Below are 27501 nucleotides of genomic sequence, written 5' to 3' on the forward strand. Positions count from 1 at the left end.
GTACCGAAGTGCACCTGTTGTGTTTCCAAAATTAGCTTACCACCACTGATACCATCTTTATTTTGGTAGTCTTCTCAGGGTCTTCTAACAAAAAAGTGTTGGAAACAAAAACACATTTTCTGTGTAAATGGTTTCATATAAAACCTAGCACATGTCTTTGTTTGTACTTTTACAACTGATGGAAATTAAAACAACTTTTGATACATTTTTGCACTGTGCAACCCAATGACCTCAGCAATCATAGCTTTGAAAATATTAGCTCAGGCTCACTTCCAGGCAGATAAACAAAGCTGAACTCAGTCTTTCGCCTCCTTGCTTGTGCTTGTATTAAGATGTTATTCTAATCTTGACAAGGACATTTCTCTTACTCCACTTGCAGATTTTTTTTAATTGTTACCAGAAGTTTAGACTTCATTTTTGTCTTTAAAGAACAGAAAAATTAGCCTCGTGTGGGATTTCCTGCAGCTTCTAAAAATGCGGTCTTGGCTTATTTCCCAACATTAGGATTTGCTACGAGTGCAACACACTCAACACCGAGGGTTTTGAATATGTTTGTTTTATTTTATTAACTGTGTACACACATGTTAGCACTATAACTGTTTGCATGTTTGCTAGCAAAAACAGCCTCACAGAACAACTTGGTGGCTTTCCCTTTGATTAACTCTGTGTTTTATTCTTTAATTAGAATTATAGCTTGGATCTGTTGAGTGTTGAACCTTCTTTAGTGTCTTTCTGCATGTGAAACAGGGAGGAGAGTCACAGCTGTAACATTTTCCTGGACGGGCTCCAGCCCCTGAAATGCTGGATAAACCCTGTGAGACAGAAACACACATTTTTGTCCAATCTAACTGAACCAAAACAGTTCAGAGGAGGATGTGAACATCTTGGCTGACAGAGTTAATCCCATGGGTGAACACTGAGGAGATATTTCCTGTTGGCCTCTTTCTGGTCCATCCGTGTTTTCAGACTAGTTTGGATCCTCCTGTGAATGTTAAAACAATGTTTAACAAAGATGCTTTTGGGTCATTATGATTCATTAAAACCAAGATGGTACATTTCATCATAAAGCTTTAAAAACCAAACGCAGAACAATTTGAAGCCAGATACTTTACTTGTTCTTCTCTGTGGGGTCAAAATGAAAGCATTCATGTCAGACAAATATGTGGGTGTGACACTTTATTTGGTCTTTCAGTTCCTTCGACTTTAAAAACATGTTGAAATCCAGGTCTTGTCTTCTTTGCCTCATATTTTTATGCATTTCCTTAAATTGGAAATAATTCTGGAAAAATGCAGCTGATAGATAAATGTACATCATGCTGCTGCTAATCTTCTGTTAGCTTTAGCGGCAGATTTCTTTATGTTTAACTCTTGGAACTTTGACTCCATAACTCTCTTTATCAACACCGTCTGTTCCTGTGTCACTTGTGCTTTCAGTGCATCGATTGTTTAATGAGTTTCAGTTTCCCGCTCACACATTCCTCCTCTTTGAAGAAGCTCTTATCACAAGCTGTGACCTGACCAACCACCAAGGCAACTCCTCACTCCTCCGCTCTGGTGTCATTGTAACTCTCGTTTTCCTTTCTGTGGAAATGTTTGGAGAAAAGAGTCAGAGGCAGGATGGGCTGAGGAGAAAAGGGAAGTGAGAAGATAGCAAAGATAAGCAGAGTGAAGGTAGTACGGGTAGGACAATGTTCAAAACAGTTCTCAGGAAATGTAATGACACTGTGTAAGATGCTAAACCTAATATTAAAGTTGAAAGTAGATAAAAACAGAAGGACTCACTTCACCTAAACTTGCTCAAAAACTCACTAAAATTGTCACACACCTCACGATCAGCGAAAAACTTGACCCCCCAACATCCCATAATTTGCTCTCTAGCGCCCCCTAGACACACTAAAAAAGCTCTTATAAACAAGAGGAATGCTGTAGAGAGATCAAACTAACCCCAAAATGTTTGTCTCATTGAGACGCACAACCTACAGGCTCAAATGACAAGCCTTCAAAGTCGATGAACCTCAAAGAGGCTGAGAATGTATGGGAGTGGATGATCCAACTCCGCACAAGCTGCAGCATTTGGGCCTCTCGACAAAAAAGGAAAAATTGTACAGCTTTGAAAATGTCATGAATGGATTCTTGACAAAATGTACTACCAAAATGTGTTATTTTCAGAGAGATTTGGCTTAAATTGTGGCATTTATGAGGAGGTGTTTCTGAAACTTCAGTCAATTTTACTCCTGAGAGGGGAGCAGTTGGTGATGATGTCACACACTAAGTAGGAGTTCCATTCAGCTGGTCACGTGACACACTGAAGGCGGGAAAATGTTTTGTATTTCAGTCACACAAATTATAAAGGGATGAAACCTTCACAATAGAGGTGAAACAGGCATGAAGGGACCATCGATAACGCGGGAACCGGTCGAAACTGCTTGCAGCTTTAATTCAACTAGTTTTCGGTAGAAATCTAAACAAGTTTTGAAAATACACTTCAACTCACTATAAAGATGTAGAGATGATGTTGAATGCATCCTTATGTTGCTCAGTATCTTATTTTATTTTCTTGAGTCAAAACTAAAGTTTCCTCTTATCTAAGACACGATATTGACCAAACATCTTCTTCTGTTGTTTACAAAGCTGAAAAAAGCCTCATTAAAACCACTAACAGCAGCAGGAATAGATTTGACAGGAAACATCTAGGGCTGTGTCTGTGTCTGTGGTTTCCTTGTGTTTTTTTTTTTTTTATTTTTTTTTTTGGTCGTGTCCAGTTTGCCAAGTGAGAAGAAGATGCAGTAAAAGAAAAATTAAAAAAACTCAGAAATCCCATGTCATAAAGAAAAATTAAATATATTCACACACCTGCACAAAGAGGTCACGGGATAAAGACTACGTTACCCATGAACACCTACAACCCACTGTTGAAAATTACTCGGGCATATTTGTTTTGAAGCAAATATTTTTTTTTACACTTCTTTTCTTAGTACAACTTTTTTCCCGACACAAAGTGACGAGGTAATGTGTTAATTTGTAGTTTCGTAGCTGGCTTTAGTTAGCACCACTCATGTTTCCCTGAAACCTGTTAGCTCAGTGTTTTTCAAATTGTGGTCCGCCAGCGCCCTCTAGTGGTCCGTAACGGCCGTGAGGAAATAGTGTTTTTTAATGGAACATTCGAGAAAGAAAAAGGGGAGAGGGTTGGCTGCTACACATATCGATAATATCTACAAAATTGTTTTTTTAAAAGCGGTGACGCAACAAATTTAATCGCCACTACACCGAGTCGCGCGATAATGACGTCCCTCCAGGAGCAGCGGAGCCGTCTCCGTCGCATGTAAACATTAGCGTAGCAGGGTGGAAGTGAAGTGAAGCCGCTGATTGATACACGTGGGATATCTAGCAGCAGAGAAAGCATCAAGGCCTAAAACTTCTTCAATGTGTTGGCGTTTACATCAGGTAAAACTAGAAAGTGTGTTAAAACAAACCGTGCATTAACTCTGTGGTCAATCACGGGTTTACCATAGTAATAAAACAACACCTGAGGAGGAGGGATGCTTAAATACTGGCAATTCAAAGTATTATAGAATAATATATCAGTAATGTAGTTATACTCAGATTTTCAGGTCCATTTTCTCCCTCATTCTAAAAGAAGATAACAAACCACAAGTTCACTTTGTTACTCTGTAGTCACTGTAATTGTAAAAAAAAAAAAAAGATTAGTTCTGAATATGTTTTAATTGAAAATAAAAAAGGCAGATTAATCAGTTATCAAAATAGTTGTTAGTTGCAGCCTTAGCAAGTTGTAACATGTATGATTCTAGTTTATAGTACATCCGTTTTTTTCTCTGGGGTGTTGCTCTGGGGCAACTTAGCCTGGTGGTCTGCGAGATTTTTCTGGGTGGATAAGTGGTCCTTGGTCTGAAAAAAATTGAGAAACACTGTCTTTGCTCGTGCTCTATCACTCTCCTGTTTAGCTTTCTTCTGCTCTCATGTCTTTTTCTGTCTGACAGTTAAGCTCTCGTGTCCACCATCACTACAAAATTAATCACAGAAATTGTTTTCAGCAGAGAAAAACACAGATCTCTGTGTTTTATCTCTTCTTACTACCAAACTTTGTCAGCAGACATGGTGTTGTCATAGAGAACTAGCCGTGCCATAAACCAATCCAATCCAGCTCAACCAGATCGGGAAGATAAGAGTAAGCAATTGAAAATAACCTTTAACCAGCAATATTGTTGTGATAATCTCATGTTAAAGTGTGGATTACGATCAGGCATATATCTAGAAGAGAGACTTTTTCAAGATTTCACTTTCAAACTCCTCACAGACCCTTTAAAGATTGCTGACATGTTAGACAACTATACAGACACAAAATTAAATCACGGGCAGATTTTTGGTGCCTAAAACAGTCAATTAGTTTGTAAGACCCTTTAATAAAAGTCATTTAATAGTTTCATCTACTCTCTGCATGAAAAAAGAATAAAAAAAATAAAAATGAATAAAAAAATACAGCTATAAACAAACACTAAAATAAAGGTCACAAAATGCATCTCTCCCTAATGTTTCCTCTTATCCGTGACACGATATTGACCAAGCACCCTCTATTGTTTACAAAGCTGAAAAAAAGCCTCATGAAAACCACAAACAGCAGCAGCAGCAGTAGATTTGACAGGAAACATCTAGGGCTGTGTCTGTGTCTGTGGTTTCCTTGTGTTCTGTCACATCACGTTTGCAAAGTGAGGAGAGGACACAGAGAAAGGGAAACAAAAAAATAAAAAACAAAAAAAAGCTCAGAAATCCCATGTCATAAAAAAAGTTAGAGAGGAAGGAGTTAAAGAAGCTAAAAAGCTGTAATGACCTCTCCCTTCCTGCAGGGTGCAGCAAAGGGCTGTTTAAAGGGGTTCATGGCTCCAACAAAATTGGTGAACAGTGGACACCCATGTGAGAACTTTTAACCTTAAAGACGTCTAATCTCAGTAAAATTGACTTTTTGTTCTTTAAATAACGTTTTCTATGGCTGCATGACTCTTACAATTGTCCTGCTGTCTGGTATAATGAAGACAAATATAATAAGCTTGATTTTCATAGGTTGTTTTATGAGATATCCTTATTCTAATGTATATACGGCAGCCCTAAGTGGACAAAAATACCTTTTCCAACATGGAAGCTGACTTACGTAGCCTAACACGCACCTCCTCCCAAATGTCATTTTCATCCAAGAGAAAAAAAAATCACACACCTGCACAAAGATGTGCTGGGATAAAGACTACATTACCCATGAACACTTGCAACCCACTAATGAGAGAGTGTTACTAACGCATAGCAGGTGAATGGAGAGCAATTTTTTTAACACTTCTTTTCTTTGTTCTGTAAAACTTTTTTCCAGACACAAAGTGACGAGGTAATGGGCTCTAATTTCGTGGCACAGTGTTAATTTCATGCTGCGCACCGCCGTGCGCTGCCAATTTGACAATTTGGTAGACCGTCTGCGCAGAGATGGGTGTGACTGCGCGCCAGGGGGAGGTGTCAGCAGATTCATGTTGGCGCAGTGACAATTTCGTGCCAAAAAAAGGGCGCTGAAAGCTCGCCAGCTCCAACCTGGTGTATCCTCGGCGCAAAGCGAAGTGCACCCTCCGCAGCTGTAATTTGGTGACAGGCGCACATGTGAGCACATGTCATTCCAATGTCCATTCTCCTGCTGCAGGGACAGCGGCTCTGACCATCTCCGCTACCGGGTCTTTCCAGCCAATCAGACGCTGCGCCTCGGCCGCAGCGCATTTAAAGGCGAGGAGAGGCGCTCATTTGATTGGTGAAAACAGCGCTGGGCTTTGTTAAACCCACTCACAGCTTTTCTCCTCCCTCTCTGCCATTTGCGCGGAGGGAGGCGTGGACGCGCACCTCTGCGCTCATCTGTGCTCCTCTGCGCTCCTCTGCGCTCCTCTGCGCTCCTCTGCACTCCTCTGCGCTCCTCTGCGCCTTGACTGAGCCTCTCTTGGCACTGCAGGAAACTTGCAAAGTGCGCCAGTCACGCCCTGTCCGCGTTTCATAGACCTGGCGCAAGGCAGGTGCGCCTGCACTTGCGCCAGGTCTATGAAATTAGAGCCCTATGTGTTTATTTGTAGTTACTCTGCGCTATTGTTTGCAACTTGACAACAAGCAAACTTTGTAAATGCAGTTTGTAGTGTAGTTTCATTGCTGGCTACTGTTAGCACTACTTATGGTCCCCTGAAACATGTCTTAGCTCATGCTCTATCACTCTCCTGTTTAGCTTTCTTCTGCTCTTCTGTCCTTTTTCTGTCCGACAGTTAGACTCCTGTGTCCATGATCACTACAAAATTAGTCAGAGATGTTTTTCAGCAGAGAAAAACAGCTCCATCTCCCCACTATATAACTTTGTCATGGGACTAGAGCTGTAAATAAATCCAGCCCCGTCCGACCTGAGATGAAAGCTGAGAAATAGCATTTAGAAACACCCTACTTTGGCAATAATAATCTCATTTTAGAGTGTTAATTACAACCAGGCATATATCTAGAAAGTAGACTTTTTCAAGGAACTCCTCACAGCCCCTTTAATATCAGAGTAAACTGTACCTCAGCAGTAACCTGTGACCTAAGCAGGGAATACCATCCTGAAGTCTAGTTTAGTTGTGAAATGTCAAAGTTTTACTGGTTTGTACTCTCTGCACGTGTCTACGTTGAAACAAACTCGCTAAGAGGAAGTACAGTGTTTGGATGGATTAAAAAAGAACTGTCAGGGCGCAGTTCTCATCGACATATAACTGGTTTCACCCAGGCAGGAAGTTGTATTTTCCCCTTTTGCACATCATTAACAGAAAGAGGAAGTTGTTTCGGTTTTTTTTCTCGGCTGCCGGCTGAGCGTGTTCACATGCTGAGATCTGATCTCAGTGCTCAGTCTGCTCTGTGAGGAGAAGCACCTGAGAGCTGATGGATGTGTACCAGGAGGCGCTGGATTATCTGGAGGAGCAGCAAGTTCCAGGTGAGGAGAGGGGGGAAGTGCTTCTCGTCTTTTGATCTGATGACACATTTTCTTTGTGTTTCCAAACTTTTCTGAAAGTTAGATAAAGATGAGTCAAGAAAACTGAAAGTGATTTAATGCATTTCTGTGGTTGAATTATTCTTTTATCTCCACTGAGGGTGTGACTGTTATTGTTGTGTGAAGGTGAATGAGCATGAGTTAAAAAACTGAGGGGGAAGTAAATATGGGAACTTATATGTAATTACCCACATACTTCTACATGCTGTGTATTCTGTGTGTGTGTGTGTGTGTGTGTGTAGTTGAAGCAGAGCCGGAGGTCCAGGATGAGGATGTGTTCCCAGAGGAGCCAGCGTCCTCTTTACTCTCTCCTCTCCACCCTGAGATCTGTGATTTTCCAGAAACGCCGGTGAGTTTGTCGTCTCTCTAATAAGTTAAAGAAAAGCTGATTCAGCTTTTTTTCTGACCTCAAACCCATGTGTGGAAATTTTAATGAAGACACCACGAACGTCACTAAACAAACACAGGTGTTTCACCAAGTAGGAAATTACAGCTGATGCCCCAACACCACAGATTTTTTTTAAGGCTAAATAAATTATTTAATATCTTTTGTACTTTTGTTGCTCATTGAAAAGAAAGCAGTCTGAATGTAAACTTTTACTGTCAAAAATCTTACTTAAAACCGTCTCTGCTGAATGTCCCTCAGACCTCACAAAGCAAGGAGGACATGTTGGAGCGGAGGCTGGTGGTCCTGAAAGGCATCCTGGAGAGTGAAGAGGTTTATCTCAGAGAGCTGGAGACCCTGCTCATGGTAGGAAAACCTATAAACATTAAAGCAACCTCACATCTTCCAAACTTTGAGGCTAAGATGTTAACTCATTTTTATTCCCTTCTTGTACCTCCTCTTCAAGTGTTCAGCTGGTAATTTCATCCTCATATTAAAGACATGGGAGCTCACTCTGTAGTTAGCAGTATCCAAGCTTTTTAGTTCATGCCCTATTGCTTTAATACCAACCAATTATTCATCGTCACAGCGAGCATCTTATTAGCTGAGGTTGAAATATATAGACTGCAAGCAAGACGAACAGCTAACCTGGCTCCACCTTAAATTAGCTTGTTAGCTTGCTGTATTTTGTGAGATTACGGTGTGTAAAGAAGTGTTAAAACGACTGTTTACTACTGATTGATGTGATAGCGTTTTTCACAGCTGGGACCAGTAAAGCTAGTAGCTTTTTTCTTTCATATTCATATATAGAAACTGCTCTTAGCCTAGGTCTCTATGACAACACCACGCTGGCTGATGAAGTTTAGTGAAGAGAAGAGATAACACACAGGGTTCTGTGTTTTTCTCTGCTAAAAATGATTTCTGTGACTAATTTTGTAGTGATGGTGGACACTGGAGCCTAACTGTCAGACAGAAAAAGGACAGAAGAGCAGAAGAAAGATAAACAGGAGAGTCATACAGCCCGAGCTAAAGGCTAATTAGCTGTTAGCTCGGGCTGTATCACTCTATAACACAGGAGCTAAACTGTTTGTGCTAATGTTCACTCCAACCCACAGTCAGCAGTTATTCTGCAGTGGTCTGTTCAAACTTGAGAGTCAATAAATAAATGAAGAGTGAGGTTACGTTAGCTCTGATTGGTAGATGACTGGCAGCACATAGCTAAACAGGATTTACTAACGTTACACATTACAGACTTTTCCTAAAGCACCGGGCTGTAAGCTGTGCTAAATATAAACGGCTACTAAACGACATACAAACTGACAGTGTTTACTTGTTGGCACGTTAGCCTACAGATACGTCAGAGCACTGGACTGCTGATAGTGCTACATATAGCCGGCTGCTACAATGTTTGCTTGATGTCACGTTTCAAACTGTAGCGCTACGTAACTGTATGAGTTCCTTACCTCGGGGCGTTGTATCCAGTAAAAAATTGTCTTGAACAAAGAACAAACACACGCCTCATTTAAAGGAAAAGGTGGTGAGGGAGTGCAATTAAAACAGATCCCCCTCACAGCATTTTAAATTAAAGTAATAGTTAAACATTTAAACCAGCACTTTAAGCATATGTTGGTATGTTTTAAAAAAGTAAAAATAACTTTGTTGCAAGTGTATTAGAGCTAAGCGTGGCTAGCAAACTGTTAGATGTAGTTTAGTATTAAATGTACAGACATTACCAATTTTAAATTTAGTAGCTCAGTGGCTAACCTTAGCTAGCAACAGCCCTTCAGTTAACCACTAGAAGAAATGTTATTTTTTTTCTTTACTGGTTTGGTGAAAATTAAATGAAGTTATAACAGGAGTTGGCTTGCTAACTTTTTATTGCTTCTGTTAATACACTTTAGAACCACACACCAAGCTAGCGCCAAGCTACATTCAAGACAACAACAGTTCTGTCAGGTATTTCAAAATAAAGGTGTATGTTTGACCAAAAAAATATGTCATGGTCAGACAACAAAACAACAGGGAGCCTTAATGCAATAGTGTACTGTAACATCCTGATCACACTGCAGGCACCAATTATAGTTTACATCAATAATAGTTTTACTTCCTTTGACCTTAAAATCTGAAACTTTAAATAAAAAGCATTATGTGGAAAACTTACGACAAAAATCCTGGAGGTCCCACTGATCTGCACAGCACTACTAACGAGTAACTTCACCTCACACACAAGACTTTCTGTGATCATGTGACTAATTTAGTGATTAGAAATTTCATAACAATTCCAGCAGCCAGGACGCAGAGCATGAGAGCCACAGCCAGACCTCGACGCAGGACCAGAGTCCTGAGAGGCAGCTCACGCTCTGCTGGTTTCACCACCGTCTCAGAGACAGCCTGGTCTGTGAGGCCTTGAAGGGTCTCTGGATCATCTGACTGGGAGCCTGTCGACACATCAAAGCTTTGTGTACATTCACATTTAACCACATTTAAATTCCTAAAAAAAGAAGCATCATTTGCTGAACAGGATCTTGTTTGCAGCTTCTCTTACTTGTATCCGTTGAGCTCGCCTGAACCCCTGCTCGAATTTGAGCCTAGAAGCAAAACAATTGATCAGGTTTTCTACTTCAAGAAAAAAAGTTGTTTAGAGTCTAAAGGTAATCCTGTGAATACCAACCTCCTCTGTAACTGTCCTCCAATCCATTCTCACCAGGTAGATGATCAGAAATGAGCACTGCAGAAACACGCAGGTAAACAAGCCCGTCCACAAACCTGAGGGGTCAGAGTTTCACATCTCATTTAAAGAAGAGCAAAGATATCGTAATTTAAAGAGACAGGAAACCAAAAGGTTGAATACTCTTACCTTTGATTCCCATCTTCGCTGCAAACATCAGAGGCACTCCAATAGGAAAACCAACAAAGTAGTACCCGAAGATACTGCAGATAGCCCCGATTTTCTGTTTACCTGCTCCCCTGATGATACCCCCTAAGGAAGCCTGGGCGTACAGACACAATAAAAAGATGTAGTGACGTGGTGTGGTTGAAAACTCAGTAAAGGCACGTCATGCAGGACTATGTCAAAAACATGGCGTGAGAACTTACAAATATTGCATCCAGGACGATAAACGGGGCATAGAGCGACATCACGTCAGCAACTCTTCCCCTGATTTGTCTGTCAAGGACATGAGGAATAACACCCGCTGATTTTACAGCTATGACATCATGTGTTTTCTATGTGTCACTCAGTGTGTTTACATGCACACAGCGGTCTAAGGTCATAGCTTGATCATAAAGTCTGAGTCCTTTCTTGAGAAGCAAAGCTTGCACATCGAACTGGTTCCTGTTGACCCAAAGAGAAAGCTACATTCTATCGATGGCTGAGCTGTAAAAATGCACCAATTTTTTTGTGTCTTCAGTGATATTTTCACTATTTTTGCTCCTGTGTTTGTCTGGAGATCCTACCTGCATTGTTTACATGTGAAATCAGCTGTTAGCAGCCTGTAGCATGTCAATGCTAACTGGTGCAATGCCGGATGTTTCCCCACAAGGTGAGGAGAAGGAGGTGAGGACGACGTGCTGGTTCTCAGGTGTGAGCTCAGAAGTGACCTCTAGTGAATTCTACCAAAAGCAGCCTCTGGACAAGACAGGTATAGCGCCGACTACAGGCCTGGCATGCTAACTGCAGTGTTTCCAATTCCCCAGCGTTTCTGTGTAAACACAGATTGTTTTCCACTGTGTTTTCACTGTGCTTTAGAGTTTTCAGATGAAAAGTTGACGTGTAAGTGAGGCCTTAGACCTGCCACAGAATCAGCAGCCTTTTCCACTTCATCCTCCCCTTTGTTGCCCAACCCCCTCATTCCCCAATTGTCAAAAAATGTGTGCTGAAGTGCTATTCTGGTTGGCAAAACACACTAAACTGCCTCTTGGCTGGTTAAAACATAAAGAACTGCTCTCTCTAGAGGCAAAAACATGAGAAAAAGTGCCCTCTTCAGTGGCAAGACCCCATTGTTTATGCCTTTTTTTTCCCTTTTGCACCTGCCCTTCAAAAAGTCTGCACACACCACTGTCAACATGTGTCGATCAAGCTTTGCTCAGTCTGATTCAGCAGTTTCCATTCGTTTTTACTGTACGGTCTGGTGCTGACTAAGCTCATGGTGAGATTTCTTGAGCTGCATGCAAACACACTGACTGGCTTATGATTAACCATTATACTGCTATACATCACTGGAAACACACCACTTACAAGCTTTGATCTGTGGTTAAAATGTAAATGACTGTGTGAGCAAAGTGCTCGGTAAGGCATTACATGAAATCATGATCCTTGTTTATTCGCTACACCTGTTACCTCCCAGAGGCAAGTAATGATATTGATAATAATTAGGGATGCACGATATATCGGTATCAATATTGGTATCGGGCAATATTTACTCATTGGCTTCCAACCATTTTTAGAGCATCTTGAACGATCTTTCAAGACTCAAATAAATTTTTTTTCTATGACTATGTAAACACCAAAACTACCTAAGAAGAGTGAACTATTTTCCTTTATGTCTCTCTTCCGGTTTTTGACCGAAAAAACAGACAAAATGTACTTCTTTTGATAGTGTTCATCTCAGGCGCTCCATCCTTTGATCCTCTCCATGGTCTTTTCTCACGGTTGTGTCGCTCTTCCTCTCTGAACTACCTCGACACATCATCTCAGATTGTTTTTTGCTTTTTTGTTTTATTTTTAACCAATATTAAATATTGGTTATCGGACATAACAGCAATATTAATATTGGATATCGGTATTGGCCAAAATTTTCACATCAGTGCATCCCTAATAAAAGCACTTCTATTTGTATAGCACTTTTCAATACAAGTAGCAAAGTGCTTCACAATGTACAGTACAAACAGGTAAAAATGAACCAGCAGACACTAAAAACCGACAAAAACAAACACTAAAAAAAACAATGGAAGCAAAACCAATAAAATCCAGATAAATAAGATAAAATACACTGTGGTTGACTAATAACAAGAAATCATACTCACTCGTCGCAGGTGAAGACGTAAGAAATATAGTGCTTCAGGCCCCCAACGATAATTGCCAGACACACAGACACTGACCCTGTAAACATGTGTAAAAGAACGAATCATCCTCAGACTGCAGCTTTATTCCTCCAATCACAGTAAAAGTGATAAACGACAAACTGACCTGCACAGAAAATCGTCAGTTTAGCGGACAGCTTGGCCTGCTTTGTGTCTCCGGCTCCCAGGGCATTCCCCACCCTCACGTTACCCGCTATGCTGAACCCGAAGGGGAACTAATGACAGACAGAGCCACGTTAACACGCAAACAAGAAGCGTTACTCTTTCAATACTCTGTTATGTTATGGTAGAAATCACCATGTAGGCAACATTTGCCAGTTGATATATGACTGACTGAGCTCCAATCTCAACCTCACTGATCAGACCTGTGGATCAGAAACAACAGTTTGAATGTTTTCCACTTTTACATCATTCACATCCATGTTTTACAACAGATGTGGACGTTACCCGCCAGAAAACTTCCAATCTCATTGGTCCACCATTCCACACACAACATGATCATGTTGGGAATGGCCAAGTTGATATAAGAGCCCCAGTCCTGCAGGCACTCTCTGGACCACCCTGTGGGAACGAAAGATGGATCAGTAAATCTTTACAGCTTCTAATGAGCTTCAGTATTTTCACTGAGTCACAGCAGCAATCAAGAAAACAAAAGTAAGAAAGTGTTTAGAAAGTGCAAAAAGGTCCATAAGAAAATAGATGATGTCAATTTGTCCATCATTGTCCAATCAGCCAGCCTCCACCTCCACAGGGTCCAGGACTGAGCTTCTTCAGCAGTCTGTTCAGTCTCTGTCTCCTGGATCCTGTCTGCTCACAGCAGGTGAAGCTCTTCCAATGTGGCGTTGGTGTCTGGTGTTAGCTCCATTAGCCATGTCTGTGAATAGCATGATGCTACTCTGCCTCCTGGTATTCCCTCTGTTGCTGGGTTAGCATGGCTAGCTCATCCATCTTATTAGAGATAGATCTTACGTTACCAATAACGATGGATGGAAGGACAGGTCGATGTCGTCACTTCTTAGCTCACACCTGAGAACCAGCACATCATACTCACCTCCTTCTCCTCATCTTGTGGGAAATATCTGGCCTTGCACCAGCTAGCATTGACATGCTACAGGCTGCTAACAGCTGATTTCACATGTAAACAATGCAGCCATGGTTACAAGTAGGATCTCCAGACAAACACAGGAGAAAAATAGTAAAAATATCACTGAAGACACAAAAAGTTTGGTGTCCACGACCAACAAATGAACCATACAAAGTAATGATCCACTCCAAATACAAAGATGACGAAAAAAGTTCTTCACAAGTGATCTGTACATTAACTCAAATCCTTGATGATTTTCTTATTTTCATCCTCACCTGATCGAACTTCTGTTTCTATGTACCGTATGTTTTTCAACCGTCTGAACGGCACAGCACTGAGATTTCCCTGATATCAGATTAACACATAATGATCTAAACTCTGGAGCCTCAGGTTGTATCCAGGGTCACGTCCCTGCTCTGATCATCTCACCTCCCCATGTCTCCTTATGAAGTCCTCTCCAGATGATGTAAGCACCGAGGACGGTAGCCAGGGAGTACTGGGAGAGCGTGTTAGCCAAAGCAGAACCTCTGCAAACAGAGACTGTTTCATGTAACTGGTTGGATGATGAAGGTAAATATCAAATATTATTACTTGAAGAGTTAAACAGGATGTACTCACGCCACTCCCAGATCCAGGACATATAGAAAAATGTAGTTGGTGAGGGCGTTAAAAAGGTTAACCACAATTCCTGTGACAACCTGTGGCCATATGATGCCCTGAAGGAGAAATGATATGTATTCGATATCCTCAAATCGACATTCAGGGGCAGTGGGGTGCACAGGGAGGACTAGGTGCCCTTTGGGAGCCAAACTTACATGACAGTGTCCCGTTAGTTGGCCAAAAACATGCTAAAACGCTTTCTTTGTTGTTAAAAACATTATATTGCCTTCTTGGGACCTAATATGTGCCATAAAGTGCCCTCTTGTGGCGTAAAATATGTGCTAAAGTGTCTTCGTGTGCTTTTTAATCCTTGATTGTGCTCAAGTGGCACTAACCGTCCTTCTTGGGCACCAAAACTGACATAAGCGCCCGAGCCGAGGTATGGGGCTCCGATTGTAAAGTTGCACAAGCTACAAATAAGATTTCTCCACATTGAGCCCTAAAACATCACTTTTAATGCAGATTCGGAGAAAGAAATTGACTTTTTTTTTTAACATATATTATATAATTTATCATATTTATATAAGATACCCTTTTCTAATGGCTGATTCAGCCTACTGTGTTTGACATTCTCAAAATCCTGCTTGGCTGGATCACTTCCTCAAACTTTTATTTTGGTGCTTCTGGTGGGCGGGAGTGTGAGTTTGCATATTAGCTAAATATTAAGAAATCCTACAACAATATGTAGAAATCTTGAATAAATATAAAGAAATCTCTGCTTAAAATTTATATATCTAAGCTAAATATTTGGTTTTAGCTAAATATGAAAAAAAAAAAAAAGCTAAAATTTTATGATAAAAACTAAATGTTGGAAAAACATGGCAAAAAAATAGATTTTTTTTCTATTAGAAATCTTAAATAAATGTTTAGTCTTAGCTATTTTTTTTCAATAACCTTTAGCTAAATACTTATAATGAAAACTGTTTGGAAACAAAGTTAATTATTTAGATTTTTTTTTTTTTTTTTGGAAACTTAGATAAATATTTGGTCATAGCTAAATATTTTAAAAACCTTAGCAAAATATTTCATCTTAGCTAAATATTTGAAAATCTAAGCTTAATATTTATATTGAAAACTAAATATTTATGTACCATAGCTAAATATTAAGATTTTTTTTAACTTGAGATATACATTTAGTCTATGCTAAATGAAAAAAAAAAGTTAAATATTTATTATGAAAACTAAATGTTTATGTAACATAGCTAAATATTTAGAAAATTTTGTTGTTTTAGAAATCTTAGATTTCATGTTTCGTTTTAGCTAAATATTTAAAAATCTTAGCTAAATATTTATTATAAAACAGCAAAATATTTAGAATCAGGACATTTATACCTAGCATTTAATATTTAGATATTACATTTTACATTTAGATAAAATATTCAACATTTTTATATATTTCACAAATATTTCTCTAAATATGCATTAAAAGTGACGTTTCAGAGCTAAATGTGGAGAAATGTTATTTACAGTGTGTGCAACTTTACAATCAGTGCCCTATACTGAGGAGAAACAGCAGTAAGTCAAAAGTCGACAATAACTTTACAGAGTATGTATTTAGTTAATCTTTAACTTTAGGCTTATAGGAGCTGTTCACTTTGTGGAGAACTGTGCCAACGCTGTTGGTGTTGACATCAAATCTAAAAGTAAAGGGTTAATGATCCAGGCAGTGGTTTATGTAAGGCAAATATTTAGAACTGGATATACAGGATGTACAGAAGTTTAATCTGACAATAGGGTTGGATTAATATGTAAAGCCTGTCCTGGTAATCTTAGCTGAGACTCCTTTAAGTCAGACATGAATGACTTTGTGTTATCTTTATTGAACTCACCTGGTTCTGTAGATACCTCGTCAATAATGCATACGTGAATGTGGCCTAAAGGAAAACAGAAAACAAAGATTAATCTCCAGAGAGGAGAGGATGAGCTGACTGAGCTGTTTGAGATACTCACCGGCAGCGCTGGCATGAAAATCTTCACGTACAGCTGAGCCAACCTGGAGAAAGAGTTGGAAAAGACTGTAAAGTCATTATTACTTCATCTTTCCTGACAAAAGCTGAAGATCGTGGGTCAGTCTTTGCCACAGCTCACCTGGCCACCTCTGGTTTCTGTTTGACCGCCAGCAGCAGGGGCTCTGTGTTGATGAGGACGGCCCAGCAGGGGAAACAGGCTAACATCAGGATTAAGACGGCCCTCTGCAGGATCACCCCGACTCTCAGGAGGTTACGTCCTCCATACGTCTGAAACAAACGTGAACCCTTTTGTTCATTTTTTACCTTTTTGGTATCACTTTGTTTTAAATATGGGCTGCCATCCTTTACCTGAGAGATGAGGGTATTACAAGCCCCCGCCAAACCAGCTCCTACAGATATTCCTGTCACGTTAATTACCTGAAGACAAATAAAGTCAGGTGAAATAATTCTGCTTTAGGTTGACTTTTAACTGATGCTTTCTGAGGACTTACTGCGATGGCTAAAGTCACTCCAGCCAGCTCCGTCGTCCCCAGGTGACCACAGAAAACAGTGCTGACAAAACCCACCGCCAGAATCAAGAGCTGAGCCAACAACTGGAGGAAAACAAATGAAAAGAGAAGCTCATTTATCTAAATTTGACATTAATATAACTGGGTAACTGACAGGAAACCAGTAGCCTACTCACCAGTGGACCCGCCAGTTTGCACAGCTCGATGATCTCAGCCTTGGATCCAACAGGGACCAACGTACGGATCCACTCAGACAGAAAACAGTCACTCCCTGAGGAGCGCGATGTACTCGATGAACTGCTCTCCATGATTCAGTCTGAGCTGTGTCCTTATCACTGAGAGCTGGCTCAGATCAGTTGAGGACACACCACTCCTCGGTAAACCTTGCAGGTGTTGTTCTAGTAATTTCTCAGCCATGTGGCTAAGAGCATGAACAGGTTAAATTACATAAGACTTGGGAGTTGTAATAAGTTTCCAAGCATTAAAGGTAGTATAAAGAAAATCTTGCTTTACTTAGACAGCTTTTTTCTCGTCTTGGGGGCCCAATGGGAAAAAAGTGAAAAAAGAAGACAAATAATATCAATGAAAGAGAAGGTCCGCCTGATGAGTAAGGAGCCAAGCATCAGAATGGGGAAGAAAGGTGATTTAAGGGACTTTGAACGTGGGGTGGTTGTTGGTCTGAGTATTTCAGAAACTGCTGATCTACTGGGATTTTAACCAACAACCATCTCTAGGGTTTACAGAGAATGGTCCCAAAAAGAGAAAATATCCAGTGAGCAGCAGTTCTGTGGGACAAAATGCCTTGTTGATGCCAGAGGTCAGAGGAGAATGGACAGACTGGTTGGAGCTGATAGAAAGGCAACAGTAACTCAAATAACCACTGGTTACAACCGAGGTCTGCAGAAGAGCGTCTCTGAACACACAACACGTCCAACCTTGAGGCAGATGGGCTACAGCAGCAGAAGACCACACCGGGTGACCCTCCTGTCAGCTAAGAACAGGAAACTGAGGCTACAATTCACACAGCAACACCAAAACTGGACAATAGAAGATTGGAAAAACGTTGCCTGGTCTGATGAGTCTGGATTTCTGCTCCACATTCAGATGGTAGGGTCAGAATTTGGCCTCAACAACATGAAAGCATGGATCCATCCTGCCTTGTATCAACGGTTCAGGCTGCTGCTGCTGGTGTAATGGTGTGGGGGATATTTTCTTGGCTCACTTTGGGCCCCTTAGTACCAACTGAGCATGGTTTAAAATCTACAGAAAAAGAACAAAAAAAGGGGGGGGGGGGGTAAAAAAAGAAAGAAAAAATAGAAAAAAAAGATAAAAATAGAAAAAAAGAAAGGAAAAAGGGAAAAAAGGAAAAAAAAAGAGAAAGAGAAAAGAAAAAAAAAGAAAAAAAGGAAAAAAAGAAGAAAAAAGAAAAAAATAGAAAAAAGAAAGGAAAAAGGGGAAAAAGAAAAAAGAAAAAAAGAAAAAAAAGGAAAAAAAAGGAAAAAGGAAGAAAAAAAAGAAAAAAAAAGTCCACAGCCTATCTGAGTATTTATTTATAGCATTGCTAGGCGCTACCCAAGTAGCTGCCTGTTGCAGCAGCTCTCTCGTCTTTGTCCGTTTCTTGTAATTTTTTTCATCTCTTTTTCGTCATCTTTGTATTTGAAGTGAATCATCACTTTGTATGGTTCATTGTCGGTCACGGACACCAAACTTTTTGTGGCTTCTGCAATATTTTTGACTACTTTTCTCCTGTGTTTGTCTGGAGATCCCACATGTAACCATGGCTGCATTGTTTACATGCGAACTCAGCTGTTAGCAGCCTGTAGCATGCCAATGCTAACTAGTGTAGGGCTTGATGATTTCCCTCGAGCTGAGGAGAAGGAGGTGAGGATGACGTGCTGGTTCTCGGGTGTGAGCTGGGAGATGACAACGTGGACCTGTCCTTCCATCCATCGTTGTTGGGAACGTGGGATCCAGCTTCGGGGGATGGACGAGCTAGCCGTGCTAACCCAGCGGCATCGTGCTTTTCACGGACGTGGCTGATGGAGCTGACATCTGACGCCGGCGACACATCGGAGGAGCTTCGCCTGCTGTGAGCAGACAGGATCCAGGAGACAGAGACTGAACAGACTGCTGCGGAGGCTCAGTCCTGGACCCTGTGGAGGTGGAGACTGGCTGGGCTGGAGAGTGGTGGACGGGAAGTCGTCATCTAATTTCTTATGGACCTTTTTGCACTTTCTATACTCTTTCTTACTTTTGTTTTCTTAAATGCTGCTGTGACTCCTGAATTTCCCCTCGGGGATAAATAAAGTATTTTCTATTCTATTCTATTCTATTCTATTGTTGCTGACCATGTCCATCCCTTTATGAGCACAGTGTACCCATCTTCTGATGGCTACTTCCAGCAGGATAACGCTCCATGTCATAAAGCTGGAATCATCTCAGACTGCTTTCTTCAACATGACAATGAGTTCCCTGGACTCAAATGTCCTCCACAGTCCCCAGATCTCAATCCAATAGAGCACCTTTGGGATGTGGTGGAACGGGAGATTCTCATCATGGATGTTCAGACGACAAATCTGCAGCAACTGTGTGATGCTATCATGTCAATATGGACCAAACTCTCTGAGGAATGTTTACAGTACCTTGGTGAATCTGTGCCACCGAGGATTAAGGCAGTTCTGAAGGCAAAAGAGGTCAAACACGGTCTTAAAGAAGTCAAAATGAGCATTTTTTTAACCTATCAAACCACCTTGACAGAAATTTTTAAAAAACATCAACTTAAAAACTGTCAACAGAAGAACTTTAAATAGCATCAGATGAGTTTTTTTTCCTGAGAGAAAGATTTTAATCCATTTAGAGAAGAAGGAATAAAAAAAACTAGCAATACTTTCGAAAATTTCTTCTTCCTCTTTACCGCATTTAAAAATAGCAACAGCACATCCTCACTTTTTCAGTCATATGCTTTGCATATGAGAGTTTAAAGGAGCTGACGCTGTTTTGTCTGTGCTGTGTTTTGTACACTGAGTGTTTCTTCTTCTTCATCTCTATCAGGGTGTATACACACGCTGCTATTTCGGTTTGTCTGGGTGTGCCAAAGTACACAGGCTGCTGACACACATGCAAAGGAAATGTAAAGATTGCACTCTGTTGGTTTCATTCTTTATGTGTACCTTTTCCTCTCTCTGTTTTTTTTCCACCCACATTGTTCAGTTGAGCCTCTCTTAACTGGGCCATGATCACCACAGGGTGACTCTGAAACTTTCCCATTTCCCCTCGAAACAGCAGAGACTTTCAGCTCAATTTCATGCTCATGGTATTAAGTAGATGTTATGCTGTTGGAAATGCTTATTGGTCAAGGTCCCACACTTTTTATAGATTAACTGTAAGCAGACACTGTACATGCACACAGTCCAATACGTCCACCCTGTCATGGACAGTTTCAAAGTAGAGTAAATACATAGGCTTGATTACCAAGTCGACACTTTAAGCTAGTGTTAGCATTTAATGGGCACATGGTAAACCTTCACTTAGCAACGTGGTTCAGTTTGCAAGTTTTTACACCAACTTTACACCAGTTTTCACCCCAACTGATGTTTTCCTTTGAGAGAGTGGAGTTTGACAACATCCAACTACACCCGCAATATAATAAAAATTATGAAACATAAGTGTAAATACTTACTGTGCAACTATGGTGTACAGAGACTTTTCACATGGCAGGGGTGAAAAGATAAAAAAAAGGGACAAACAGCGGGTGTTTTTGCCTCTCAAGAGGGACGTTTTTCATGTGATAATCAGCCAAGGTGGCAGTTTAGTGGGTTTTGCCAACCAGGGACAGTTTGGCGCACAAAGGGGTGGGAGAAAAAAAATCATGAATTGATGTATCGGGATTTTTTGTTTGACAGTATCAAAATCAGGATTCTTTGTTAAAAAATCTTTTTTTTTTAGATTCAAATTCTTCATTTCAGTCTTTGTTTAAAAACTGAATTGGAAAAAGTTACCACTTTTCTCCAGCAGAGGGCGAAATGTTACTCTCTGACTTACGTGATGTGCATTTTATGGGAAAATATGAGTGCTGGTATAGTCTGTAGACAATAACATCATCATTTTACTTATTCACATGGCTTGGTGTTAAAAAAAAAAGCCAAAAACTGCAAAAATCGCCAAAATGGCAAAAATCGTGAAAAACGTGAAAATCATAAAAATCGTAAAAATCAAACACTCGCAATTCAAATCAAATTAGCACACCAAAAATCAGAATACAATTGTGAGAATAGCATATTGTCCCAGGGCAAAGAGCAATTTTTCATTTTTAAGCAGCCAAGGTGGCAGTTTTGCTAATCAGGGCGGGAACTTTGGCATCCTTTCACCAGTGGTGCCTCACGATTTTTTCCCAGGGGTGGCCAGATGGGGCCATTGGAAATCTTGGGGTGGCAAACCAAACCAAAAAGCCATGATTAAGTTTTAGTAATTCAGTTATGCTGTTGTGGTACATCAACTAGTCCGAAACGATGGTGATATAAGAATCAGTTGCTGATATACTCTGGTTTCTTATTTCACAGTAAATGTTGCTGATCATCTGATTGCATTAAGTACTAATGGTGTTCTTAAGTCCAGCTTTTCTGTCTTTTTATACAAAATTTGAAGAAATGCACTGTTCTTTAAATAGTCTGATCTTCTTTTTAAAGGAGTACATTAATTGTAAGAAAAATTTACCTAGAAAATACCTACTCATACAGACACATCCATTTAAAAAAAAAAAAAGTATTGTATTTATAGACAGAAATTACAAACCAAGCAAAAAAATAAAAAAATAAAAAACAAAAAAAAGCAAAAACAAAAACAAAAAAACCCCAGCAAAACAACAAAAAAAGAACCTATCCCCGCCCCACCCCAAAAGGGAAAGAAAAAACAAAGTAACAAAAAAAGCACATCTTTTGCACTAACAACACATTAAATCATTAAAACCTTAACCTAAGCAGTTTTTATTGGAAAAAAAACAACAATAAAAAAATCTGAGAAAAAACAAAGACACATACCTGCAGCAAGATGGCACAACTAAGACACATAACATTGTTCTTTGCCACAAAGGGTCCCAAATCTTATTGAACACACTTCCCCTGTCTTCATTGGCATCTATCCATATAATTATTGGTATTCTGTAGAACCAGCTGAGCAAAACCTGGACATTTTAGAAAATCTTATAAAATCCCCTGAAAGCATGACCTGGTAAAAAAGGATGTATTATCATTCTGATCTGTTTCATTTCTGTGTTGAAACAGCCCATGAAGGCTCTGTGGGCCTCAGCGGGGACCTCCCAACCCGTCCTGTCCAGTCGTCAGGTCCAGACTGTTTTCTACCAGGTGCCCGAGCTCAGAGACATGCACCAAAGCTTCTCCTCGGACCTGAAGGACAGGCTGAGCGCACAGTGTCAGGCCGAGTCCAGGTCCAGTGAGGATGGGGAGATGGACCATCCAGGCTTTGAGCTGATGGTGGGGGACCTCTTTCAGAAAATGGTAGGTACAGTGTTGTTAAGCTAATGCTAAGTTGTTTTTTTTTTTATTCAGCCCTTAGACAATTTGAAAAGAAGAAGAACAAAACAAGTTGGCACAAAAGTGATCACAGGCTTTTTTATTTTTTTTACCCATGAAAATCAGGACTTAGAAGCTGGAACAGTTAATTTCTACTAATGTATTTAATTTGCCTTGGTGAGCATTTTAGCATCTTCATTGCTAACTAACTTTCTGGAAAACATTTTATCAGATTGGCAGAGAATGTCCGAGTGTATGGGAATGGCTATACACACTGTGATTGGCTCATTGTGTTTGGGGGCGGGGCTTAGTCATAGGTCAACGGGTGTCCTTGTTGAACTGCTTTAAAACCCAGTTCTTATTTTCATGCTGTGTCTGATTTTACCTGTGGCATATGTCACTGATGTGGATCTGGACTCCTGGGGGTCTTTGCTGCTGCTCCCCCTGCCTCGCTTTGAACATATGCACATGACATAGAGTGGAGGTGTGCTCTCCCTGCCCTTCCATGCTTTGGCATTCCACATAATCACATGGAAGGGCAGGGAGAAATCAGTCTCCTTGGTTTGGCTTTGCTTCAAAAAGTTGTTTTAAAAAGCAAAAAGATGGTCTCTTTTTGTTTCAGGTGAGCCAGATCGGTCTGTACGGAGGTTTTATTGAAAACTACACAGAAGCCGTTGAAGTCGTCAGAAAGAGTACACACTCAGATCATCGTTTCCGGACTCTGGCCGAGGTATTGACTCCTCCGTGATGAGCTGCACATGAGGTTGTTCACACCGGTCTAAATTTGTTTCTCTCTTTTTCAGAGCATGATGACTAACGGCTCTGACAAAACTCGGACTAGATACACACTGGAAGGTAAAAGCTCAAAATCTCTATTTCAGCAGCTTCATGCCTGAAAGTGTCTGACTGTTTTCTTTTATTTCTGCAGCTCTGCTCTACAAACCTCTGGACAGAGTCACCAAAACAACACTAGCCCTGCGCGTGAGTGGACTCAACTTTCCTGCTGCTCTTACTCAGCTTTGTCTCCTCACTCTTAACTTTCTGTCTCTGATCTCACAGGATCTCCTGAAGACGACGCCGGCAGAGCACCGAGACTACTCCTCTCTGCAGGAAGCTCTGAGATTGTCCCGCAGCTTCCTGTCTGGTGTCAACGAGAGTTCACTGAGCAAGCGCGAGGTCACGCTCAGTCACGGGATGGTGAGACTCTTAAGAAGCCTCAAATCCCTCAGATGTCTCATCTCAGCGGTAAAAAACATGTACGTGTGTTTGTGTTTGTTGCTTCAGAGGCGTCAGCTGATGCGTGACGGCTTTGTCGTCGACGGCAGCGACGGGGAGCGTAGCCTGCGTCACCTCTTCCTCTACACTGACCTCCTGCTGTGCACCAGATGCAAATATGCAGGCCGAGGGTGAGAGCCACAAAAGACAGCACAGCAGCCTCATGGGAAATGTGGTCTTACTTTGTTTTCAAGACATGTTTGATTGTGTTTGTTTCAGGAAACAGGACCAGTACAGGTTCTGCTGGTTTCTGCCTCTTGCTGGTTTGAAACTTCACTGGGCTGCAGAGCAGGAGCGTTCAGCAGACACACACCTGCGCTTACACTCCATCAGAATGAAGATGTACCAGCTCAGGAAGCAGCTGCGGCAGCACACGGTATATTTTCCTGAAATTAGAAGAAGAAATGAAGGATCAGCAGTTTGTTTTTGACCAATAAGATGATTTTTTTGTCTATTTGTTTAAACACAGGGCGCTCGCAGCAGAAAGAAGCTAGAGCAGATGGAGCTCATGCTGCTCACACTCTCACCTGTTTACAAACTGGAGATGCACAGCCCCAGTGGCAAGGTACACACACACTAACACACACAAATCCTGAAGCTGCCAGAAGAGACAACCAAAAAACAAAATTCTTTTCTTCCTCTCACTCACAGAGCCACAGTCTCCTCCTCTCCTCTCTGTACGAACTCGAGGAATGGAGAGAAGCCGTCCACAAACTCACCACAGACAGTAAGTTAAGAGGAAATACTTTGAGCCGTAGACTTGGTAAACATGAAGTGGTCTTTGTGACGTCAGACATTAGTTTCTGAAGACGCTGACTCAACCTCGCTGTGACCTAAAACAGAAAGCAACAAAGAGCAGGCAGAAGTTTGTTTTGTCTAACTTTGCACAATTCATCTTCCAATATTAAAAAGACGGGCAACAAAAATTATAATTATAATAATAATGATAATTAAAAAAAATCACCTTTTGTTCTTGTTTGTTAATCAGAGTAATGAGTTGCACAAACCCAAACCGTGTTTTATACCAGCAGACAAGCGAGTGTTCCTGTCTTATTTAAAGTAAAAAAAGACTTAACCTGAGCAATATTTACTGAACAAGTCTCATAAAAATGTCTTATATCAAGATATAAAAATAGAGAATATCACTTCTTTAGATTCTTGTAAGAAGGCATCATATGTTCCACTATTTACAAGAAACGAAAGCGTTATTTTGACTTTTTTTCATCCTGAAATGAGACATTTTTCATGACTTGTCAGGTGAATATGGCTCAGATTAAGTCTATTAAGGGGTGCAGATTACCTTGTGGTGTTGGTTGCGCCCTGTGAGGTTTGATCTCGCAGGTGGTCCAGGTTTGAGGATGGTCATTCCACACTCTTGCCCTGTTTCTGACACTATCTGCTGTTTGATCCTTTCAATTTAAGTCATAAAAGTCCCCAAAAAACAAATTAAAAAAAATAAATAAAATAAAATAATTTAAAGTTAAGTCTACAAAGTGACCCCCTCGCTCCCCTCTCCCCAAGAAAAATAAATAAATAAATATGTAAATGAAACAAAATAAAATAATAAAATAAAATGAAATAAAACAAAATAAAATGAAATTAAATAAAATGAAATAAATAATTAAAATAAAATAAAATAAAGTTAGATAAAATAAAATAAATAAAGGTAAATAAAATAAAATGAATTAAGTTAAAAAAAATAAAATAATATACAATAAAATAAGATAAGATAAAATAAAATAAAATAAAATAAAAATACAATAATAAAATGGTATGGTATGAACACTGAATCTACAAAAGATGAAAAAAATGCCTGAAAATTATGTTTCTTCAAACTGCTTTTAACACCTGGTTTCCAAGCTGGAGGACCCAGCAGTAAAATAAGGGGAAGCTTTAAAAGAATCCTGCACTGTTGACCCCCGAACATTACAACAGTTGTGACACATATATCAACAACATGACTCGTCTTATCCTGCCCTCAGTTTGACTTTCATCTCCCCACACTTTGATAATCAGCATGTTTCAAAAGCATTTTCAATCTAGTGTATTGTTCCTTTGAGTAGTTTTCATGTTGCAAACTCAGTATTTGTAAATTACTTCCGAGCAGACATGAATTTGTTAGCAAAGGACGTGTCTGTTAACAAGGTTTGTGTTTTTCTGCCTTACACAAACATGAATGAAAAAACATACAAAGCCAGTGTTTTATCAAAGAAACTTCGCGCACATTTGTCTCGCTCTGTGAAATGTGAAGACTGGTCAGGAAGCAGCAGTGCAGAGGCTTTAATAACCACACTGGTCTGTGAGCAGTGGAAACCACAGTTGTGTAGGTCGATGGTGTGAAGACGTGCTCTGGCTGTGACGAGCTCAACATTAGACGTAGGTAAAAACAATGTGTTGTTGTTTTCTTAAAGTGGTTAAATGTGTTGCATATAGCTGTTAGCTGACTGGGGGTGCTAAGTGAATAAGTGTACCTTAACTGCATGAAAGAAACCAAAGCTCCTGACAGTTTTCTCAGAAACAGAATTGGCAGCAGCCTCTGCCCAGTTCCTGTTTCTTGTTGGGTTTTGCTGCCTTTCTCATTCTGGTGAAAAAAAATTAGAGTGGATCCCAAAATGAATTATTTATGAGTGCTAATCCTAAGTATTGGTGGTCAGGTTGGACTTTCCCATAGAAAACCCAAAAGTTCACTCATTGTCACTTCCTTACATCAGTGGGTGATGGTGCTCATGGGAAATGGTGTCTTAACCCCTAAGATACTACGTTAAGATTCATTACAATAAGTATAGATCAAATAGAACAATACAATAAGAGTAACTTGGGGAAAAATATGTACATATAAAGCAAAACATAAAGGCACAAAATCTTCTGAAAGGTGTTAGACATGTTGTCCTTCTTAACTTGTCTGTTCAGTTTTGCTCTCCTTTGTCCTGTCTGGACCAGGAAGGTGAAATCCCTCCGATGTTAGCTCTGTTAGCCATGTCTCTGTGAATAGCATGATGCTACTCTTCCCTCTGGTATTCCGTCTGGTGCTGGGTTAGCACAGCTAGCTTGTACATCTTATTGGAGATCGCTCTTACATCCCACAGGTTGATGTTGCCTCTTCTTAGCTTGCACCAAAGTGGCACAGCAGGTCTATCCTCCTTCTCTTCAACTTGCAGGGAACATTGGGCATAGCACCGGTTAGCATCAGTATGCTACAGGCTACTAACAGCTAATCTCTGTGTTAACAATATGACCATGGCTACATTTGGATCTCTGGACAAACACAGGAACAAAAAAATATCAAAACACAACTGCAGATTTAAACAGTTTGGTATCAGTGACCAATAAATGAGACATAAAAAGCATTGACAGGCTCCAAATGCAAAAACTTCAAAAAAAATGGGAAAAAAAGTCAAGGAAGAGTGAATAACTTAACTTTGAATGAATTTTGAAAGATTCAACAAGAACAATACTGTTGATTGTGTAATGAGCACAATAATAACTCTGATTTTCAGCCAAAAACATGTTGATTTCAGCTTTAAAGCTCCTGTCCACTTGTTTAAATTTGCCTCATTTTTGGCGACCCCTGTGGACAAAGAAGCTTGTTTCATTTTTTTTCTACCAGAAGAGTTCAAAAATCCCCCAAAACCTAGAATTAGCTTTCTTTAACAATTAAATTAAAAAAATTGCTGACCTTTTGTGCATTGTTCCTTGTATCACACCCCATCAGACACCTACCCCCTAGCAACAGGTATTTAAAGCTATAGTGCTTAATTTTTTCTATTTGTCTCTATTTTTTTTTTTTTTTTTAGGTTTTGTTTTTGAGGCTCAAACGGAGGCACTGGTGTTAAATTCGCTCTGTTCCATGACAAGATAAAAAGTCAACACAGGAGCTTTAAACTGTGGGATACAGATATTATCAGTGTTAATCTCATGTGCTGTTTTTTCTTTCCATAACTGTTTTTCTGTGACCTCATTATTTTT

General features: G+C 40.2%; 2 protein-coding genes across 2 annotated transcripts in view; one reads left to right on the top strand and one right to left on the bottom strand.

The window, feature by feature from the left end:
* Positions 1 to 3301: 3301 nt before the first annotated feature.
* The window catches only part of LOC141784222 (active breakpoint cluster region-related protein), a 29626-nt gene continuing 5426 nt past the window's right edge, over positions 3302 to 27501 (top strand). Inside the window, exons 1-13 of the mRNA XM_074661977.1 lie at positions 3302 to 3444; positions 6895 to 6985; positions 7285 to 7391; positions 7689 to 7793; positions 22012 to 22245; positions 22883 to 22990; positions 23064 to 23115; positions 23189 to 23241; positions 23320 to 23457; positions 23545 to 23666; positions 23755 to 23911; positions 24005 to 24100; positions 24187 to 24262. Of these exons, the coding sequence (XP_074518078.1) occupies positions 6934 to 6985; positions 7285 to 7391; positions 7689 to 7793; positions 22012 to 22245; positions 22883 to 22990; positions 23064 to 23115; positions 23189 to 23241; positions 23320 to 23457; positions 23545 to 23666; positions 23755 to 23911; positions 24005 to 24100; positions 24187 to 24262 (1300 nt within the window). The 5' untranslated portion in view covers positions 3302 to 3444; positions 6895 to 6933. The remainder of the gene's footprint in view (positions 3445 to 6894; positions 6986 to 7284; positions 7392 to 7688; positions 7794 to 22011; positions 22246 to 22882; positions 22991 to 23063; positions 23116 to 23188; positions 23242 to 23319; positions 23458 to 23544; positions 23667 to 23754; positions 23912 to 24004; positions 24101 to 24186; positions 24263 to 27501) is intronic.
* Positions 9669 to 17040, bottom strand: LOC141784325 (multidrug and toxin extrusion protein 1-like). Its single transcript, XM_074662138.1, has 17 exons — positions 16909 to 17040; positions 16715 to 16816; positions 16572 to 16640; positions 16342 to 16490; positions 16204 to 16246; positions 16083 to 16127; positions 14212 to 14309; positions 14023 to 14120; positions 12957 to 13070; positions 12807 to 12874; positions 12616 to 12724; positions 12453 to 12528; positions 10524 to 10593; positions 10285 to 10417; positions 10099 to 10193; positions 9964 to 10015; positions 9669 to 9865 (listed from the first exon to the last, which is right to left on the bottom strand). The coding sequence occupies exons 1-17, from the start codon at positions 17038 to 17040 to the stop codon at positions 9669 to 9671; spliced, it is 1650 nt and encodes a 549-aa protein (XP_074518239.1).

Source organism: Halichoeres trimaculatus, unplaced genomic scaffold, assembly GCF_033239565.1.
Source record: "Halichoeres trimaculatus isolate MK-OKI-2021-1 unplaced genomic scaffold, fHalTri1.1 fHalTri1_scaffold_22, whole genome shotgun sequence".
Classification (NCBI taxonomy): Eukaryota; Metazoa; Chordata; class Actinopteri; order Labriformes; family Labridae; genus Halichoeres; species Halichoeres trimaculatus.

Excerpts from the sequence above, each read along its gene's own strand:
- LOC141784325 (XM_074662138.1), bottom strand. The coding sequence starts at position 17,040 with ATGGAGAGCAGTTCATCGAGTACATCGCGCTCCTCAGGGAGTGACTGT. Across the intron at positions 10,194-10,284 it reads AGCGAAGATGGGAATCAAAG|GTTTGTGGACGGGCTTGTTT; the intron begins GTAAGAGTATTC and ends CTGACCCCTCAG. Across the intron at positions 9,866-9,963 it reads AACGGATACAAGTAAGAGAA|GCTCCCAGTCAGATGATCCA; the intron begins GCTGCAAACAAG and ends ATGTGTCGACAG.